General features: G+C 38.8%; 1 protein-coding gene across 5 annotated transcripts in view; it reads left to right on the top strand.

Moving 5' to 3' along the window:
* Positions 1 to 19721, top strand: part of TP53BP1 (tumor protein p53 binding protein 1) — a 128511-nt gene that overhangs the window by 106711 nt on the left and 2079 nt on the right. For all 5 annotated transcript variants that reach the window (XM_069105872.1, XM_069105871.1, XM_069105870.1 and 2 more), the window contains 8 exons: positions 2162 to 2439; positions 3428 to 3577; positions 3874 to 4304; positions 6646 to 6837; positions 9329 to 9547; positions 10933 to 11148; positions 14212 to 14306; positions 14750 to 14949. In XM_069105872.1, coding sequence (XP_068961973.1) covers positions 2162 to 2439; positions 3428 to 3577; positions 3874 to 4304; positions 6646 to 6837; positions 9329 to 9547; positions 10933 to 11148; positions 14212 to 14306; positions 14750 to 14949 — 1781 coding nt within the window. The remainder of the gene's footprint in view (positions 1 to 2161; positions 2440 to 3427; positions 3578 to 3873; positions 4305 to 6645; positions 6838 to 9328; positions 9548 to 10932; positions 11149 to 14211; positions 14307 to 14749; positions 14950 to 19721) is intronic.

Below are 19721 nucleotides of genomic sequence, written 5' to 3'. Positions count from 1 at the left end.
TAAGCCTTTTCTTGTTCATTAAAATATAATCCTTTTTATTTTGCACTTTTATTTAGTACTCTTCTTTTGCATTGCCTGCCAATTCTTTTCTCGAAAAAAATGTTCATGATGTAAAGATGTGAGACTTCTTTGTAGTCTTAAAGCTTTCAGCAATATTCATTCCTTCTTTTTGAACTATGCTTCCTGATTTACTTGTCACATCTTCACTATCACGACTTTTACATTGAAGTCAGTGAATATCAAAACATATATTTTGTAGAGGCTTAACTACTTTATAGAATTTTTTTTTAACTTCTTTTTCCTCTTTAGCCATTGTTGTTGCATGGTTGGTTTTGTTGTTTGGTTTTTTTTTTTTGCCAGTATTTGTCATGAGAACTGCAATATGAGATGACTAAACATCCTGTGAATATTTCTTATTGTCTTTGGAACAATGTCTACCTTGACTCCTCTATTTGTCTCTTCAAGGAGTACCATCAAGACCACCTTGCATTGACTGCCACCTGCTGTTTTCAGGTTTAGTCTTAGCAAGAAGGTCAAGACTGATACGATTCAGCACTTCCAGAGTTAGGCCCACTCGTTGATCCTTGGACTGGGGTATCATGCATGATTTTTTGCACCCTTTGTTCCCTTTTCCATTACTTTGCCACTGTGACAAAAAGAAGAAGGGAGCCATGTAGGAGTGGGGGCCATTCTGTATCTTTCTTTTAATTCTGTGTTTGCTATGGCCAGAATTCACTTTCAAGTGATTATCTTCTGGTAATAAACTTCTCTAACTCATTCTCCTGTCCTTAATATTATCTTTGTTTTTATCTCTCATTTTTATTATGTTTCCTGAAAGCAACATATTATTGAATTAAAATTTTTAATCTGCTATATCCATTTCCATTTTATGGGTAAATTTGCCCCATTCACGTTCTAAGCTACAATTGCTTGTATTTTCCTCCTTCCTGTTTTTCCTCACTATCCTCACTCTGTTTACCATATCTCTCCTCATTCCTCTGCTTTACTTCTACCTGCTATCTTGCCCTCCTATTCCTTAACCTATTTGATTTTTAAAGTCCGTTTAAAGTTCTTCCAAGAACTCTCTTTATCCTTGGGACCATTTGACGTTTCTCATTGAAACAGAGGAGTGGCTTTTTTAGCTCCATTATCTTCCTCTGAATAAGAACCCAGATCTTCTCTATCCCCATAGTAACTATCTATGGTTAGGGTCTTTCTCCTTTATTGACTGGTTGTTTTATTTTGTTGTTAGCAGCTGTTAGTGTAATCAAGTCCTAGTCCCAAGGTAAAGGGAATGATGCCCCAAGCCTCAGATCCTTCCTGCTGTTATTTTCTGAGGTCTGTCCTGGGGCCTAACCTTGGGCTCTTCTCTCCATTCCTGAGCCACAGCTAGGGCCCCCAGCCATGCTGACCCACAAATGATTTTGCCCCCTGTGGTCCCTCAGATGGCTGCAAACTATAGCTGTCCTTTCTGCCCTGGAACTGAAACCAGGGACTCTGCTCTCCTGCAAGTGCCCACAGTTGACAGGGTCCCAGGGTCCCCACCCCTCACTACTGCACTCACTAGGTGTGTGCTAGCTCCTTCTCCCTGCAGCCACAGTCTGGGATGCATCTATCTGGTCAGCACAGCTGTGCTTGGTGTCCCTTGGCAGTGGAAGGTCTTTCAGTCTTCTCCCACTCAGCTGTCAGATACCCCCACCTCCCACCTCATCTCCCAACACTGTCCTTCAGATGAAAGTTTCTAAAGTTGGGGCTGCCTCTCAGCCCAGCTGGCCCCCAGGACTCGTTTGTTGATTTTGTGGTTTTTGCACTTTACTTGGGTAGAACCTCTGCCCCTGGAGGTTTTTCTTTCCTGGGGTCTTCTCAAATTATTTTAGGAGAATAATTGCTCTCTGAGGTGAGCTTCTGACTTTTTTTGGAGGAAATTTGGAGAGCTAGAAGTTTTCTGACCTATTCAGCTATCTTTCCAGAATCCTCCCACAAAAGCATTTTCTTTTTAAAAAGAATCTTTGAGACATTGGTTCTTGAACTAAAACCGAGTTTTATAATCTGAATCTTTTTGCCATTTCTAGGTTTTGGCATCTTTTAACCTAATTTGTTAGTTAAAATGTAATGTCTTAATATAATTCCTCTTAACTTTATTTTCTCTTTTTCCTTTTAGGAGGCTGAAGAACCAGTCGTGGAGTGTCAAGAGTGTGAGACCGAAGTCTCTCCATCACAGACTGGTGGCTCCTCAGGAGACTTAGGGGATATCAGCTCTTTTTCCTCCAAGGCATCCAGCTTGAACCGAATGTCAAGTGGAGCAAGCAGTGGCCTTTCAGCTGCACACAGCAGCAGCAGCTCAGGGAAAGGAGCTGGACTTGTCAAAGGGAAAACCAGTGGAACAGAACCTGCAGATTTTGCCTTACCCAGCACGCGAGGAGGCCCAGGAAAGCTGAGGTGCAGATATCGTATCCAGAAGGAGGGAGTGGGTTTAGGGTGGGGTGAGGAGCCTGAGGAGTAGAAGGATTTAATGGCAGAAAGATTTCTGCCAGTCCTCCCAAACCCCTTGCCCCAGATTATATTAGTTGCCTTTTCCTCCCTTGCTGTTAGGTTATCATATAGTAGGTGATGCTTCCTTAGGGTTCTTTCAGCTGATCACTTAAGATACTGTTGGAGGATCAGTGTGAGTCTGAAGCTATAAGCCCTCATTCTGCTGGCTAAGTAGCCTCCTTCATGGAGACCCTGATGGGCTCCTAGTGGCAAATCATGGGAGGTATATGCATATTAGGAATATGATGGGAGTGATGGAGGTATGCTATTCCCATGCCTCTTTCCCTGCCTCTTAGGAACTGCCTTGGAAACCATAGGATCATATAGATGTAGAGGTGTAAGGGACATTAAAGATTATAGAGTTCAAACCACTCATTTTTCAGATGAGGAAACTGAGGCCTGAGAAAATAGGTTCTTTACCCAAGTTCATACAAAGAGTAAGTAGCCAAGCTAGAATTCAAACCCAGATTTTCTGATGCCAGATCCAAAGCTTTTCCCACCACACCATACTGGCCCTCTCACTTCTAAAGTCCATTGTTTTAATGAGGAGTAAAATAGATGCTCTTTACTTTCTGATGCAGAATCTGTAATGGACAGGAAGGCAAGACAGGGGTAGAAGTTGGTTTGCTGAGTTTGATGGTTATACTCAGAAAATTTATTAGGAGGCATTTAGCTTCCTCATAGAGAAGAAGAAAATTCTTAACTTTTTTTCTTCTTTCCTGTTTTCATCTACTTTGACTGATGTGCTAGCTTATCATTGGCATTAGGAGCTAGTATGTGTTGGTCTGGCATGTAGCCTGGCACATGTAGAAAAAAGGACTGGGGGTTTTGAGAAGATTTTGAAAAAGAATTCACTTAATAGGTGCTCTCTGACTAACCTAACTTCATTCTACAGTCCCAGAAAAGGGGTCACTCAGATAGGGGCACCTGTGTGTGAGGAAGATGGTGATGCAGGCCTTGGCATAAGACAGGGAGGAAAAACTCCAGTCACACCTCGTGGCAGAGGGCGAAGGGGCCGCCCTCCTTCTCGGACAACTGGAACCAGGTATTTGGGTAGTGTGAGATGTACTTAATTGGTTATTTGTTCATTAAAATAGGAGAAGACAGTAGAAAAAGGATGTCAGAGCATATCGGGTGCCAGGAAAGAAGACAAAAGGGGGTATATTTTGAATTGCAAGATGATATGGGTAAAAATGAGAGCAACTGAAAGACCAGATTTAATACTGTAGAATCATTGGCTGATCATTCAACCCATTCTGTAAAGAAGTAGGAAAATTAGAAGTTAATGTGCATGTGTCTTTCATCTCATTCTCACTTCATCATTCTACATTTCCTTTTCAGAGAAACAGCTTTGCCTAGCCCACTTGGTGTTGATGATATCTCAACAAGTGTCTCACCAGATGATAAACCCTTCACTCGCATTGTACCCCGTATGCCAGATGCCAACAAAAAAGCAGATGGCAATTCTGGAGTTTTACGCCGTAGTGACTCTCCAGAGATTCCTTTACAGGTTGTTGCTGGCCCGTCTGATGGCCTAGACTCCTCTTCTCCAGGAAACAGCTTTGTAGGGCTCCGAGTTGTAGCCAAGTGGTCCTCCAATGGCTATTTTTATTCTGGGAAAATAACACGAGATGTTGGAGCTGGGAAATATAAGCTGCTTTTTGATGATGGGTACGAATGTGATGTGTTGGGCAAAGACATTCTGTTGTGTGACCCTATCCCGCTGGAGACAGAAGTGACAGCCCTTTCGGAGGATGAGTATTTCAGTGCAGGTAATAAAAGGGGCAAGGTCTTTAGCAGCTCAGTGTGTCCCTGGATACATGAGGTGCTTTCATCAATCACTGAAAAGTCACTCCAACCTGACTACTCATTAGGTTGAGGTCAGAAATCTTATTCACCCAAAACTAGCTGCTCTGATCACTTCCTTTTTGATTTACTATCTATTTTGATGAAACCAGATAGATGACTGCAACCGAAACAAATCAAATAACTAACTACACTTAGGAAAAAGTTGTACTTCTGCCTGTGTTCATATGTATACAAAAGTGCATATACCCAGGTTTATCTGGTTTGAGGAACTGACTTTCTGTCCTTACTCCCTCCCCTCTATGATATAACTTTCTGAGTGGTAGGCAGTAGGAATCTTTTCTGCTCTTGTTTCCTCTTTGTGGATTAAACTAGTATTAAGATGTCATTGTAAATTTGTTACTTGGAAACGGTTTGCCTTTCTCAGAGTTTTTCTTTTCCCTTAGATGATGGGGGAAAGTTTATTTTGTTTCTGAGAACCCAGGCAATATTTTATGATTAGGAATCTTATCTTTTGAGTTTGTGTTGCCTGCTCTTTTCATTTTGGAGTAGGCTTGCTCATCTAATTGTTCATGATGGCAAGGCAATTTAGAGAGGTGATGTCTGGTAAGAGTTCCATTTTTAAAAACATTTTGTCCTGTGCCTGAAGAAATTCTACCAAATATATAAGACAAAATAAATACCAAAAATTTGTTCTAAAATACATACTGTTTCAGATATATACATTCATATATGTATACATATGTACACATATGTGTGTATGTATATGTGTGTGTGTGTATGCCAAATTCTGAATACTTTGTTTTAGGTAAGAAAAAAGCTCTTAGGTCCACATTTAGCTCTTTTAACGCCAAAGATATAGATACTTTTGTTTCCAGAATAAATCCTGGAGGAAATAATTTAATTCTATCCCTTTGAGCTCTCAAAAGTATTTCTAAAAGTCGGTACCAGTGACTTATTTTTTAATTCATTTGTTTCTTTTTAAGACTTTGAAGTATTACGTAGCTCTTACTGTTACTGATTAATTCTTGGCTTTCTTGTGTTTCTTTTGAGTCTTGTAACTTCTCTTGTTGAGTTCTGTAGTTTGTTGGGGTTCAGGAAGCACTGTAAAGAAATTTATGATAAAGAGCAGAATTCTCTTTCCTTTTCTTTTTTGACATTTGTCTCAAGGCTGTGATATAGGATTCTGAAAGTAAGTTCCCCATATGTTAGAGATAGGATTTTTCCAGTTCTGTAATCTAACACAGACCAGTAGAATAGATCAGAATGAGTTGTTCTCATTATAGGTTTGAGGGTAAGATGGTATGAAGATTCCTTTTTTTTAACCCTCTTCTCCAGTTAACTTTTTAATATCACAACAACCCAGAAAGGTTGGCATATACTTATTGACTTATTGATAAACCAAATATTGTTATGAGGGTGGATAGTGCTCAGGATTTCACAAAGCTAGTTTGTGGTAGAATCAAGATTAGAATCCAAATCTCCTAAATTCTACCCCAATTTCTATTCATACTGTGTACTGGTCACTCTATTTTAAGAAGGGTCAGAATTAGAGCAGTGGTGTGATTTTTCCCTTTTGTTCTGATTCTTCTTTCATAACATGACTAATATGGAAATATGTTTAAACATGATTGTATATGTATAACCTATATCAGACTGCTCGCTGTCTGGGAGAGAGAAAAATTTGGAACTGAAAATCTTACAAAAATCAATGTTGAAAACTATCTTTATGTGTAATTGGAAAAGAAATACTATTAAGAAAAAAAGGGTAAAAAAAGAATTAGAGCAATGGGACTAAGAGTAGAATGAGAGAGGAGCAGGCAGGAAAGACATTTCTGCTTCATACTAGCTTGTCTTAGTTTTCCGTTCTCTGATTCCTCTTTAGTTTTTTAAGATGCCCACCTGCCCCATAGCTGAATGTAAGGTATATACTTCCCAAAGAAACAAAATCAAAAAAGACTAATGAGTTATAGTGAACTACTGTTTACAGTACATCATAACTTTGAGAGAACTATTAGAACTATCAAAAAGCCAGTAGTGGTGGCTTGTGAAATAACTTGAATAGCTTTCATACCAGAGTCCTTTTTCTGACACCCTAGAACTTTCCTTACCCCATCCCTAGTGTGGTTGAATATATTTTGGTTGTTAATGCACTAGTTGTGGCAGCTAGTGCTTAGTCATATTCCACCTTTCAAGTGTTTGAACCATCTGATTTAAGCTCATTGGGCAGAGCACAGAGTAAACATAAATATTAGACTACGTGGAATAGCGTTACTGGCAACAGCTTTCTTTTATTTTTCTTCCTAGGTGTGGTAAAAGGACACAGAAAAGAATCCGGGGAATTATACTACAGTATTGAAAAAGAAGGCCAAAGGAAATGGTACAAGCGAATGGCAGTTATTTTATCTTTGGAACAAGGGAACAAACTAAGGGAGCAATTCGGGCTTGGTCCATATGAGCCAGTAACACCCCTCACCAAGGCAGCAGACATTAGCTTAGGTAAGATCTGTTTTCTTTGTGTCTAATCTCAAGAGGCCTTGTCAAGTCTGTATCAAAGGCGGTCTTTGGGGTTTAACGTTGTTATTGTTATATCCACTTGCAGCTGGTCAGATGGAGATCAGGTGCCACTGTCTATTCCTATTCCCCTCCCAGGAGCTTTTAGTAAATCTTTTTAATTAGATCAGTTTTTGCTTTTGTTTTGTCTGGGATCAGGATTGCTACTCCTGCTTTTTTTTACTTCAGCTGAAGCATATTATATTCTGCTCCAGGCTTTTACCTTTACTCTTTGTGTATTTCTCTGCTTATAAATAACACATTGTAGGATTATGGTTTTTGATCCATTCTGCCCTCCCCTTCCATTTTATAGGAGTTTGTCCCATTCACATTCACAGTTCTGATTACAAAGTATGTCTTTCTCTCCACCCTATTTTCCCCCTTGTTTATACTTTTCTCTCTCCTTTTACCCTTTCCTTTTTCACCAGTGTTATGCTTCTGACCACCATTCCCTCAATCTGCCTTCCTTTCTATCCGCCCCTCTCCCTTTTCTTTCCCCTTTCTCCTCCTAGTTCCCATAGGGTAAGCTAGATTTCTATAACCAGTTGAATGTGTATGTTATTCTTTCTTTGAGCCAGATACGATGAGAGTAAGGTTTAAACAATGCTTCACCCTCCCCCCCTTCTTCCTCACTTCTGCAGTAGATCTTTGTATAAATTTACTGTATTCTGCCTCCCCCTTTCCTCTCTTCCCAGTACAATTCTTTTTTTCACCCTTTAATTTTTTTAATAATCACATCAAAGTCAACTTATATCCACACCTTCTATCTATGTATACCCCTTCTTACTACCTTAATAAAGATATAGTTCTTAAGAGTTACAAGTATCATCTTCCTTTGTAGGGATGTAAACAGTTTAACCTTAATGAATAACATTTTTTTCCTATTCTGTTTACCTTTTAATGCTTCTCTTGAGTCTTGTATTTGAAGATTGGATTTTCTGTTCAGCTCTAGTTTTTTTCTTCAGGAGTGATTGACAGTGCCCTACTTCATTGAATTTCTATCTTTTCCCTTAAAAGATTATGCTCAATTTTTCTGGGTAATTTGATTCCTGGCTGTAATCAAAGCTCCTATGCCTGTCCTCTAATTCTTTAATGTAGAAGCTGTCTTGTGTAATCCTGACTGATTTCATGATATTTAAATTGTTTCTTTCTGGTTGCTTGAAGTATTTTCTCCTTTATCTGATAATTCTGGAAGTTAGCTATAATATTTCTTGGAGTTTTCATTTTGGGGTCTCTTTCAGGAGGTGATTGATGGATTCTTTCAATGACTGTTTCATCCTCCGAACCTAGGATATCAAAACAGTTTTCCTTGATAATTTCTTGAAAGATGCTGTCCATACTTTTTTTTTTCATCAGGCCTTTCAGGTAGTCTAATAATTCTTAAATTATCTCTTCTGGATCTATTTTTCAGATTGGTTGTTTTTTTAATGAGGTATTTTACATTTTCTTCTATTTTTTTTCATTCTGTTGCTTTTGTTTGTCTGATTCTTGATGTCTCATAGAATCATTAGTTTCCACTTGCCTAATTTTAATTTTTAAGGAATTATTTTCTTCGGTTAGCCTTTTTACCTTTTGTACCTTTTTTCATTTGGCGAATTCTAGTTTTTAAGGTATTGTTTTCTTCAGTCCATTCTTGTCCTTCTTTTTTCCAAACTCTTGATTCTCTCTAGCATACCTTTCATTTCTTTTCCCAGTTCTTCTTTTACCACTCTTCTTTGACTTTTTAAATTCTTCTTGAGCTCTTCTAAGAAGACTTTTTGGGCTTGAGACCAATTCATATTCCCCTTTGAGGTTTTGGATGTGGGTATATTGACATATTGTTTTCTTCTGAGTTTGTTTTGATCTCTTTGCTGTCACCATAGTAACTTTCTATTGTCAGTGTTTGGTTTTGCTTCTTGCTCATTTTTTTTTTTTTAACCTATCTAGTAGCTTTTCAAGTTGAGCTGTCTAGTTGGTGTACAGGGGGCACTGTCCCAAGCTTCTTGTGCTGGGGGCCAGAGGCCTGGTCACTAGCTTTGTGCACTCAGGTGCTGGTGGCTAGAGGCTGGAGAGGTCTGGTAGCTTACCTGGTGCTGAGCTGGGGTCCTAATGGTTGTATCTGGCATGTTCTGAGGCCAGGTAGAGTTTTTCTGCATTTCCCTGGGGCTGCACTGAAGCACATGAAGGTCTGGCCCCTGGAGAATACCTGTATACCTTCCCTGGACTGCACTGAAGCATATGGAAGTCTGACCCTGGAGGATGCCTGCCCCACCTTCTAGTAAATCCTTAGGCTTCTTGTCTCCTCAGCTCAGCAAAAGATAAATCTTAAGCCATGGAAGTGTGAAACAGAAGACGGAATGGTTCTAGAATGTGTTTTATGCTACAGTGAAAGGTGTGAGGGAGGGTTCTAGGCCTCAGACTGTGAGAACTAATTACTTTCTGTCTTATTTGGTTACAGATAATCTGGTGGAGGGTAAGCGGAAACGACGAAGTAACCTCAACTCCCCAGGCACTCCCACTACCTCCAGCAGCAGTGCCACTGCCACTCCTCCACGTAAAACTGTTGAAAGTCCCCGAGTCTCTGTGGGACTTCTCTCCGGCAAGAGGAAACTGATCTGCTCTGAAGAAGATCGATCTCCTGCCAAGCGAGGCCGCAAGTCTACCACAATAAAACCTGGTAAATCCTCTTCCTTCAGATTCTTCCAGATACCTTCATGAAATGCAAAGGGTAATGAAAAATGCAAAAGGTAATGAAAGTATTGTAAAAAAAAGTAGTGTTAATTATGTGACCTTCTGGCCTACTGATATGTGCTGTACACATTTTCAGCTGTGCAGGGCATAAAATACTTTCATATAGCCTCCTGTTATAGGGCACTCCAGCTCATTGAGGAGTTAATCACTCCATTTCTACCTTTTCACCACAATATTCTTGACAGAATAAGGTGTAAAGAGGGAATGGAGATAATATCTAAAATATTTAAACGATAATTTTTGTGATGGGGATAGTAGTGGGGGCCTGGGGGACAGGGCTAACTCTGGTCAAAATTTAAAAGCAAATGAAGTTTGTTGTTGTCACTTTCCCATGGTACATGTGCTTTTTTGGTGTCTTGTTTGCCCTCAAAATGTACATTGGCTGTCCAGAACCTCTTCACTGTGGTACTTCACATGGCTTTTACTAGTCCCTGTCCATGTTCCAGTGTTTCCTCCAGTCTTCACCTGTAATGAATTCTTATTCCTTTGGTGCTGGGAGTTAGGAAAGCAGTTTGATTAAACCACAGCATTAAATTTTATTGAAAGGGTAGCAATTTTTGTGTTCTGACTTGTTCTGTTGTATCTTCATAATCTGGGTGTCAGAATGTCCCTAGCAGCAAGCTTCTTCCTACCTCCTTATTTTATCTGAGGAAAAAGGTACCTGTCATCTTAGTCTTCATATGAGCCTTATTTACAGTCAATTTTCTTGACACAAATACCCTTTTTTTTTATTTCTGGAAAATTGAACAAAGGGGATCAGACGCATCTGGATGTGTCATAAGCTCTCATCTAACAAGTTCACCCACTTCCCATGTACTGGAAACAGTAATAGAACAGTCACTGAAATTGGAACCAGCATAGTAGTCCTCTATAGTAGGAAATTGACAGATACTACCCAGGCGAGAGTTCTGTTGGCCATGAGTCTTCTCCTAGCTAGTCCAATAAACTTTTGGTTTGACTGTGTAAAAATTGTAATTATTTTTGTGCACTGAAAGATTTTTCATTTTACGCATATCATTGTGTCATTGATTTTATTATGATTTTTATTTAAGTTAAAAATAAAATTTTCACATATGTTTAGTCTACATAGTTGTTTTTGTTTTTTGCTCATGTAACATGATTGTCTGCTCAGAACTAAACAAAATAGAGGGGAATGTTGTATACTACTTCATACTCAGGCAGGTAGGACATACTCAATTTAATAAACATTCATAAGTGCCTACTATGTGTAGAACACAACATTCTTAGGTTCTTTGGCTCTGGTACAAAGTCAGAGTTCTCTGTAATAATGTTGTTTTTGTTCTTACCCAGGTACTGTGGGAGTAGGAGAGTTTATGAGTCCGTGCGAGGGTGGAGACAATGCTGGAGAGCCATTAGCTTTGGAAGACCAGAGGGGACCATTGCCCCACAACAAGACCTTGTTTCTGGGCTATGCTTTTCTTCTCACCATGGCCACAGCCAATGATAAGCTAGCCAGCCGCTCTAAATTGCCAGATGGTCCTACTGGGAGCAGTGAGGAGGAGGAGGGTGAGATCACTGTCCCCATTTCCCATGGAAATTTGTGGGTTTTTGACATAGCTGCTCTGACTCTTTAGTAAGCCTGTGATTGGTCCCCTTTGTCATGTATAGAGGCTTTAAAGCAAGTAGAAATTAACCCTGAATTAAGGATTGGAGAAAATCAAATATTTCCCTTTCTAAATAGTTTGACATCTTTCTTATCCAAAGTTTCAAGGAAAAGACCATAGCAAAACTGGTGGAAAGGTATAAAGGTGACTGTGGCTTTCAGGAGACTGATGTTTTCCATCCATTTGACCACAAACTAAATGTACAATTATGTTAATAACCTCATCGGGAGTTATGAGAAAGATTTGTTCCATGCCTTCAGAAAGTCTTGAGCCTTAAGACTCTTAAGAGGGAAAGAAAGAAATTATGAATTTAAATATGAGTGACTGACAAAAACACATCAATCTATATCCTTTATAAAAGATACAAACTTTTGTCTAATGTGATATTTGAACACTAGCTACAGATTTCTGGCTGATGTTTACTATTGGAAGAGTAAACTGTATTTGGCAGTAGTATTATGAAAGTAGCATCATTAATGATCAACAATTATATTAGCTCAGGGATGTATCTCTAAACCCAGTTAATGAATAAACTACTTATTTTCCTGAATATTTAACATTAGCCAAAGTTCGCTGTACAATGATAAGATTTGTTGAATGTTAGTCAAATTTTGGACTTTCTGATAAGTGCCAAATATTCAGAGAAATGGGAAAAATGTAAAGGAGGGCATCATTTGCAGGTGACATCTTGGAAGGCTGCAGGGAATTGCTTTAGCAGAAAAGACAAGCAATTGTGCTTCATTTTTTTGTACAAGTGGTATGTTTTATAACTTGGAAAATGAATAGGGACATGCCAGAGACAGGAAGTAGATGAGTTTTTCACACTAAAGAGAATTGAGGTGAAATAGAAGAGGAAGTCATTTGAGTCCAGAAATACATAGTTTGTTAACAGGCTTTTAGGTTGATTATATATTTGAATTTGATTTTATACGTAATTTGTGTTCTGAAAAGGGGACATTGACATTTGGGGCCCCATTTTTCTTTACCTTCCTAATATTGCCAGATGTTGTTCTCATTCATATTCTTTCTCCTTTCTTGCTTCTCTTTCTCCCAGCCTTCTGCTTCTCACCCTTAAGAATTTTGATGATAAAAGTCCCCATTTTCATGCACTATAATCATGTAACAGCATTGATTCCCAAGTAACTGGACTCTGGGAAGGGAAGGAACATGAGGTCATCCTGGGTATTTATATGGAGTTATGTTTCCAAGTAGTTGGTTCTAGGACTGTTAAGAATCCATTCAGTTTTTGGTTCCACCCCATTGGTTATGGTAAATTTTATCTCCAAATATAGACATTGAATCCATAGTAACTGGGACAGATTAGAGAATATATAAGATAATACTGTTAGAGGTTAAAACCTAAGTAGGCACAAAACTAGGTAAGACTATAACAGAAAAAAATGATGGAAATGAAATTACTAATGCACTAAAAGATGAATATGGATTATCATCATGGAATATTAAGTCAGCATGATGATACTGTATTGACAGATTAAAGTAATTCTTTTTTTCTCATAGTGTTGGGTCAGACCTTTATTGATATTTATTTTAAAAGAGACGTAGAATAATTAAAGTCTTAACAAAAGAGAGATAATCAGTAAAATAGCTTATAGGATTTTTGTGAAAAGTATAAATCGGTTGCAGTATTAGATGTCAGCACTGGCTCAGGAGTCCCGTCAGTATACAAGGTCGTACAGGAAGCGGGGCCTGCATCTCTCATTTTCTGCTCAAGTGTTGTTTTATGTTTAACATAGAATAGAGAGAGAATGCTATATATACCCAGCTGCAGGAGAGCTGCGTTCAATTTTTAGCTCTCCTACTTAGTAGCCGTGTGACCTTAGGCCAGTATCTTAACATTTGTGCCTTCATTTCTTCTCTAAGATGAAGATAAGACTTCACTGTGTACCTCACAATGGTTATTGTAAGGAAGGTGCTTTCTAAATTTAAAAGCATTACATATAAATATAAACTAATATTATAGGATAAGGGGATTATTTTTGGAAATTTTTGATGGGGAGGGTGGAGGGTTGAAATAGAAAATCATGCACTGGATTGGTTTTTTTTTTACATTAAAATTTCAATTAATCAGAATCCAGTTGGTTAGAAGCCTTAACCAGAATTTTCTCTCTCATTTGTCATTTTTATACTCCATTTACATCAGAGAGGAGTAAATGACCTAAAAGAAAAAAACCTCTGAAAGACTTCAAGATTATATGGTGATCATTAATATTCAGGTTTCATCTTAATATAACATCTGATTTATCAAATAAGTTATATTTTATTATCCTCTATGAAAGACAGAAAAGTTGGCCAATAATACATTTTAGAAAGATTTTTCAGCAACGAAAAGTGAAAGAAGACAATTTTTCTGGATAATCCACAGAAACCAGAAAATTAAAACTGGAAAATCTGACCTTTCCCACCCCCCAACACTCCTACACCCCTAACCCACCGCTGCCACACATTTTTGTATATTGAAGTTTTAGTGTTTATGGGGAAAAGAATGTGAATGAGGGGAAATTTGAAGGTTTATATAAAGAGAGTGCTGATCAGCTATTCTTCATCTCCACAGAGGACAGAACTAGAGGAAATGGGCTTAGTTTGCAGCAGGATTTAGGTTTAGACATAAGGAAGAACTTCCTGACGGTAAGGGTTATCAAACATTGGAACAGACTACTCTGGGAAGTTGTGGAATTTCAGTCCCTATAAGCAGCCATCCATGGTTTAGATGCAGGCCTGACTGGGAGGATTCTTGATATTCCTTCCAACTTTGTTGTCCTATCTCTGGCAGCCTTTTCTACCTTTCAAGAACTCTTATGATCCATGGGGAACCCCTTGAACTGGCTTTGGAGACAGCTGGGGAGTGGGAGAGTGGGTAGAAGGAAGCCAAACATAAAATAGGAGAGAACAAATAAGAAGTTTCTGGCAGTAATTGGATTTTTTTGGTTCTTCTTACTTGATGTAGAATTTTTGGAAACCCCCCCTTATAACAAGCAGTATACAGAGTCCCAGCTCCGAGCAGGAGCTGGCTACATTCTTGAAGACTTCAATGAAGCCCAGGTGAGCATTTCTTCCTGTGTAGCTTTCTAAATGGTAACTAAGTCCTGGGGAACTGAGAAATTGCTATATGTCACATGCTGTGAAAAACAATTTTGAGGATGAGTAGGGACTAAAGTTCAGGCTTAGTATAGGGCGAATGCTATTGCTCGGAATAGAAAATACGGGGATTTGAATTTGAAAGAAATTTCCACTTCACATTTCTGATTTTTAGCCTGTAGACTGATATCTTTTGGAATTTCTGCTGGGGTGGGCATCCTGGAGGTTTGGTGAATTGCATAAAAGGGGAATATGAAGCTTTTTTGGCTACTGGGTGGGCTAAGGCACATTTGTTTCTGTTTGGAAGGTTTCATCTTAGCTCCCTTCTAAGTTTTTTGGGACTACCTCTTAGGGACCATCTTAGAACAAAATCATTGAGCGTATTGGCTGAATTCCTTCCTTCCCAGTGCAACGTGGCCTATCAGTGTCTTCTGATTGCTGATCAGCACTGTCGGACCCGGAAGTACTTCTTGTGCCTTGCCAGTGGGATCCCTTGTGTGTCCCATGTCTGGGTCCATGATAGCTGCCATGCTAACCAGCTCCAGAACTATCGAAATTACTTGCTACCAGCTGGGTACAGTCTCCAGGAACAGAGGATACTAGAATGGTAAGGACTCTGGAATTCATTTTGAATTCAGTATGATAACATAAAATTATAGCAAATGTACCAGTGAGAACCTAGGCAAGGCAGTGAGTGCAATGTGTAATGATAAACTGTGCCCAGCATTGTGCTAAGCACTGGGGATACAAGAGACAGTCCCAGCCCTCAAGGAGCTCACAGTCTAATGGGAGAGATGAGCAGCAAACTGTTTTATATACAAATAAGTTGAATACAGAATAAATAGGAAATAATTAAAAGAAGGAAGGCATTAGAATTAAGAGGAATTGGGAAAGACTTTCTGTAACTGAGATTTTTAAAACAACCAGAAGATTACATATTTGATCCTGGAGGCAATAGTGAGCCATCGGAGTTTATGGAGTAGTGAAGGGCTGACGTGGTCAGACTGTACTTCAATAAAATTACTTTGGTGACTGGACCGTAGACAAGAAAGAAGAGATTTGAAGCAGATGGAGCTGTGCCAGGGTGTGGCAATGTCTGAGGAGAGAAAGGGGACGTTGGAGAGATGTTGCAAAGGTGAAATCAACAGGTCTTGGCACCAGATTGGATACAGAGGATGAGCCTGAAGGACTAAGAGGATGGTGTTACCTTTGACAGAAACAGGGAACCAGGGTCGGGGAGAACATTTAGGGAGAAAGATAATGAGTGATTTTTGATATGTTTAGTATGAGATGTCTGAAAAGCAGTTGGAAATGAGAGATTGAAGGTAAGAAGTTGGGGCAGGATAGGTAAATGTGGAAATCAGCATAGAGAAAAGAATTAAATTAATGGGAACTCTGAGATTACCAAGTGAGGTAGGATAGAGGGAGAAAAGAACAGGGCTCAGGACACAACCCTGTGGCACATCTATCATTAGAGGGCATGACCCTAGTAATCCAGGAGAGAATGATGTCTAAAAATCCTAGAGAGAAGGAAAGTATCAAGGAGACAGTGATCAGCTGTATCAAAGGGTGTGGTCCAAGAGAATGAAGAATGAGACAAACCCATTTGGATTTGGCAGTTAGGAGATCATTGGTGCCTTTGGAGAGAGCAGTTTCAATGGAAAAATGAAGTTGGAAGCCAGATTGCAAGGCATTCAGAAGAGAGTGAGAGGAGAGAAAGGCACCCATTGTTAGATGGCCTTTTCAAATTTAGTCTTAAAGAGCAGAAGAGATACAGGATGATTTAAGGGATGGAAGGATCAAATGCAGTTTTTTCAGGATGGAGGAGACATGATAGGCATATTTGTAGGCAGTAGGAAAGAAGCCAGGAGAGACAAGGTAAGATCAAAAATAAGTTATGAAGAGAGGATTCTGGGAAGATGTTGGAGTAGGTCAGAAAATTTTCAGCTCTCCAAATTTCTTCCACCAAAAAAGACAATATTGCCTCAGAGATAAATAAACATGGGGAAAAGCATTTGTTGTCCTAACATAAATTAAGAAGACCCCCAGGAAGGATATGCCCTTCAGGGGCAGAGGTTCCACCTGAGTAAAGTGCAGACACCACAAAATCAACAAACGAGTCCTGGGGGGCAGCTGGACTAAGAGAAAGTTTAGAAACTTTCATCTGAAGGACAGTGTTGGGAGATGAGGTGGGAGGTGGGGGTATCTGACAGCTGAGTGGGAGAAGACTGAAAGACCTTCCACTGCCAAGGGACACCAAGCACAGCTGTGCTGACCAGATGGATGCATCCCAGACTGTGGCTGCAGGGAGAAGGAGCTAGCACACACCTAGTGAGTACAGTAGTGAGGGCTGGGGACCCTGGGACCCTGTCAACTGTGGGCACTTGCAGGAGAGCAGAGTCCCTGGTTTCAGTTCCAGGGCAGAAAGGACAGCTATAGTTTGCAGCCACCTGAGGGACCACAGGGGGCAAAATCATTTGTGGGTCAGCATGGCTGGGGGCCCTAGCTGTGGCTCAGGAATAGAGAGAAGAGCCCAAGGTTAAGCCCCAGGACACACCTCAGAAAATAAGGCTTGGGGCATCATTCCCTTTACCTTGGGACTAGGACTTGATTACACTAACAGCTGCTAACAACAAAATAAAACAACCAGTCAATAAAGGAGAAAGACCCTAACCATAGATAGTTACTATGGGGATAGAGAAGATCTGGGTTCTTATTCAGAGGAAGATAATGGAGCTAAAAAAGCCACTCCTCTGTTTCAATGAGAAACATCAAATGGTCCCAAGGATAAAGAGAGTTCTTGGAAGAACTTTAAAAGGGCTTTAAAAATCAAATAAGATAGAGGAAAAATTAGGAAAAAAATTAGAGAAAAAAACCAAGAAAATTATGCAAAGAAAGCCAACCAAATGGAAGTAGACAATCAAAAACTTAAGGAAGAAAATAATTCCATTGGGCAAGGGGAAGCTAATGATGTTCTAGGACATCAAGAAATAAAACAAAATCAAAAGAATGAAAAAATAGAAGAGAAAGTGAAACTTCTCATCAGAACAACAACTGATCTGGAGAACAGATCAAGGAGAGAAATAGAAGAATAGTCAGACTACCTGAAAATTATGACAAAAAAAAGCAATCTTGATAGAATATTAAAAGAAATTGTCAAGGAATATTGCTCTGAAATTCTAGAACAAGAAGGCAGAGTAGAAATGGAAAAAATGCACTGATCATCCCCTGAAATAGATCTCAGGAGGAAAACTTACAGGAACATCATAACCAAGTTTCAAAAGCTCCCAGGTTAAGGAGAAAATAGTGGAAGCAACAAGGAAAAAAACCAGTCTAAATATTATGGAGCTACAATAAGGATAACACAAGACCAAACAGCTGTCGTGTTGAAGGACTGTAGGTCTTGAAATACCATATTCTGTAGAGCAAAAGAGTTGGGGTAACAACCAAGGGGGTAACCTAGCCAACAAAATATAACCCTGAATGAAAAAAATGGACGCAATGAAAAACTTTCAGATTTTTGTGACAAAAAGCCCAGAACTTAAGGAAAGTTACAACATATTAACATCCAAGAGAAATGTAAGGTAAACATCAAAGACCAATTGTAAGGGACTTAATAAGGGCAAATTGTGAAAATATTAACAGTACTCTTATGATTGTCATCATTATTTGGGTAGTTTGGAAGAAAGGCTTGAGCTGAGCAGAGTGTGATGAGGGTGATTATAAAAAATAAAACTCTGTAGGGAGAAATAAAAAGGAGTGATTATCTCATACAAATGAGGCATAAAAGGAAAAACTGATACAGAAGAAGCTAATGGGGGGGGAGGACAGGTAGTGCTAGAACCTTACACTCATCAGGAATGCATTAGAGAGGAAATGTATGTATGTATTGTATGTATAAAAGTCTTCTAAACTCAGAAAGAAACAAGAAGGCAAGGGGATAGGATGGGGGAGAGGATAAGGGAGGGACTTTTAGAGGGTTGGGTAGGTTAAGGAATATTGGAGAGTAAGGTAGTGTAAAAGTAAAGCAGAGTGAGGATAGAGTAAATAGTATGAGAATGATAGTGAGGAATAATAGGAAGGAGGAAAATACACAACAAATAATTATAGCTTAGAATGTGAATTTACCTATAGAATGGAAATGAATAGCCGATTAAATTAATTCAATAGTATGTTGCTTTCAGGAAACATAAAAATGAGAGATAAAGTGCAGGAGAAGAAGTTAGTATGTAAAAAAGGCAGGGATAGTAATCATGATCTCACAAAGTTAAAGTTAAAATAGATTTAATCAGAAGTGAAAAATAGAAAAACTACACTACATGTCAGTAATATTATTTAATATTGTTTTGGACCTTTTAAAAGACCTAGACAGATGGTATAAAATACCTGAGCGTATATTATGTGCCAAAACAGACACAGGAACTATATGAACATAAACATAAAACACTTTTTATACAAATAAACTCAGATCTAAATAATTGAAATAATATTTGTTGGTCATGGGTAGGTAAAGCCAATATAAATTTTTAAATGACAACTTAAACGAATCTATTTATTCAATGTCACCCCAATTAAATTACTAAAAATGTATTTTACTGAGTTAGAAAAAATAACAATCATTTTGAAAAACAAAAGGTCAGAAACTTCAAAGAAACCAGGGGAAAAAGACGTAAAGGAAGTAGATTCAGCAGTATCAGAACTTAAACTATATTATAAGGTGAGAGCACTGTTGGTAAAAAAGGATAATTTCGATAATTTTTTTGCTTTTTTTTTTTTTGAGGGGGAGGGTAGGGTAATTGGGGTTAAGTGACTTGCCCAAGGTCATATGGCTAGTTTGTATGTTGTGTCTGAGGCTGGATTTGAACTCAGGTCCTCCTGACTCAAGGGCTGGTGCTCTATTCACTGTGCCTCCTAGCTGCCCCAATTTTGATTATTTTTTAATTAAAACTTTCTTGTACAAATAAAACTTATTTAGTTAAGAATAGAAGGAATGACATCCATACACAAAAACTAGCCGTGTAACCTTGGGCAAGTTACTTAACCCCAATTGCCCTCCAAAAGGCAAAAAAAAAAAAAATAGAAGGAATGCAGAAAATTGGGGGAAAGCTTTCATATGCAATCTCTCAAATAGGATGTGATTGGGTTGTAATATTGCTGTGGTGTAGGAAATGATGAGGTTGATTTAGAAAAACATGGAGACTTTGACCTATGAAGAAAGATGCTATCCACCTTCAGAGAAACCAATGACAGGTGGAAATAAACATTGAGCATGATCTTACATATATGTGTATGAATATATATGTGTATACATGTGTATATGTGTTTATATATGTGTGTGTGTGTGTGTGTGTGTGTGTGTGTGTGTGTGTGTGTGTGTGT

The sequence above is a fragment of the Petaurus breviceps genome, unplaced genomic scaffold (assembly GCF_028583685.1).
Source record: "Petaurus breviceps papuanus isolate PSGF00001 unplaced genomic scaffold, PetGlider_PUasm1.0 77, whole genome shotgun sequence".
Lineage (NCBI taxonomy): Eukaryota > Metazoa > Chordata > Mammalia > Diprotodontia > Petauridae > Petaurus > Petaurus breviceps.
Note: the sequence above shows the minus strand (reverse complement) of the source record. Positions and strands in the feature narration are given on the sequence as shown.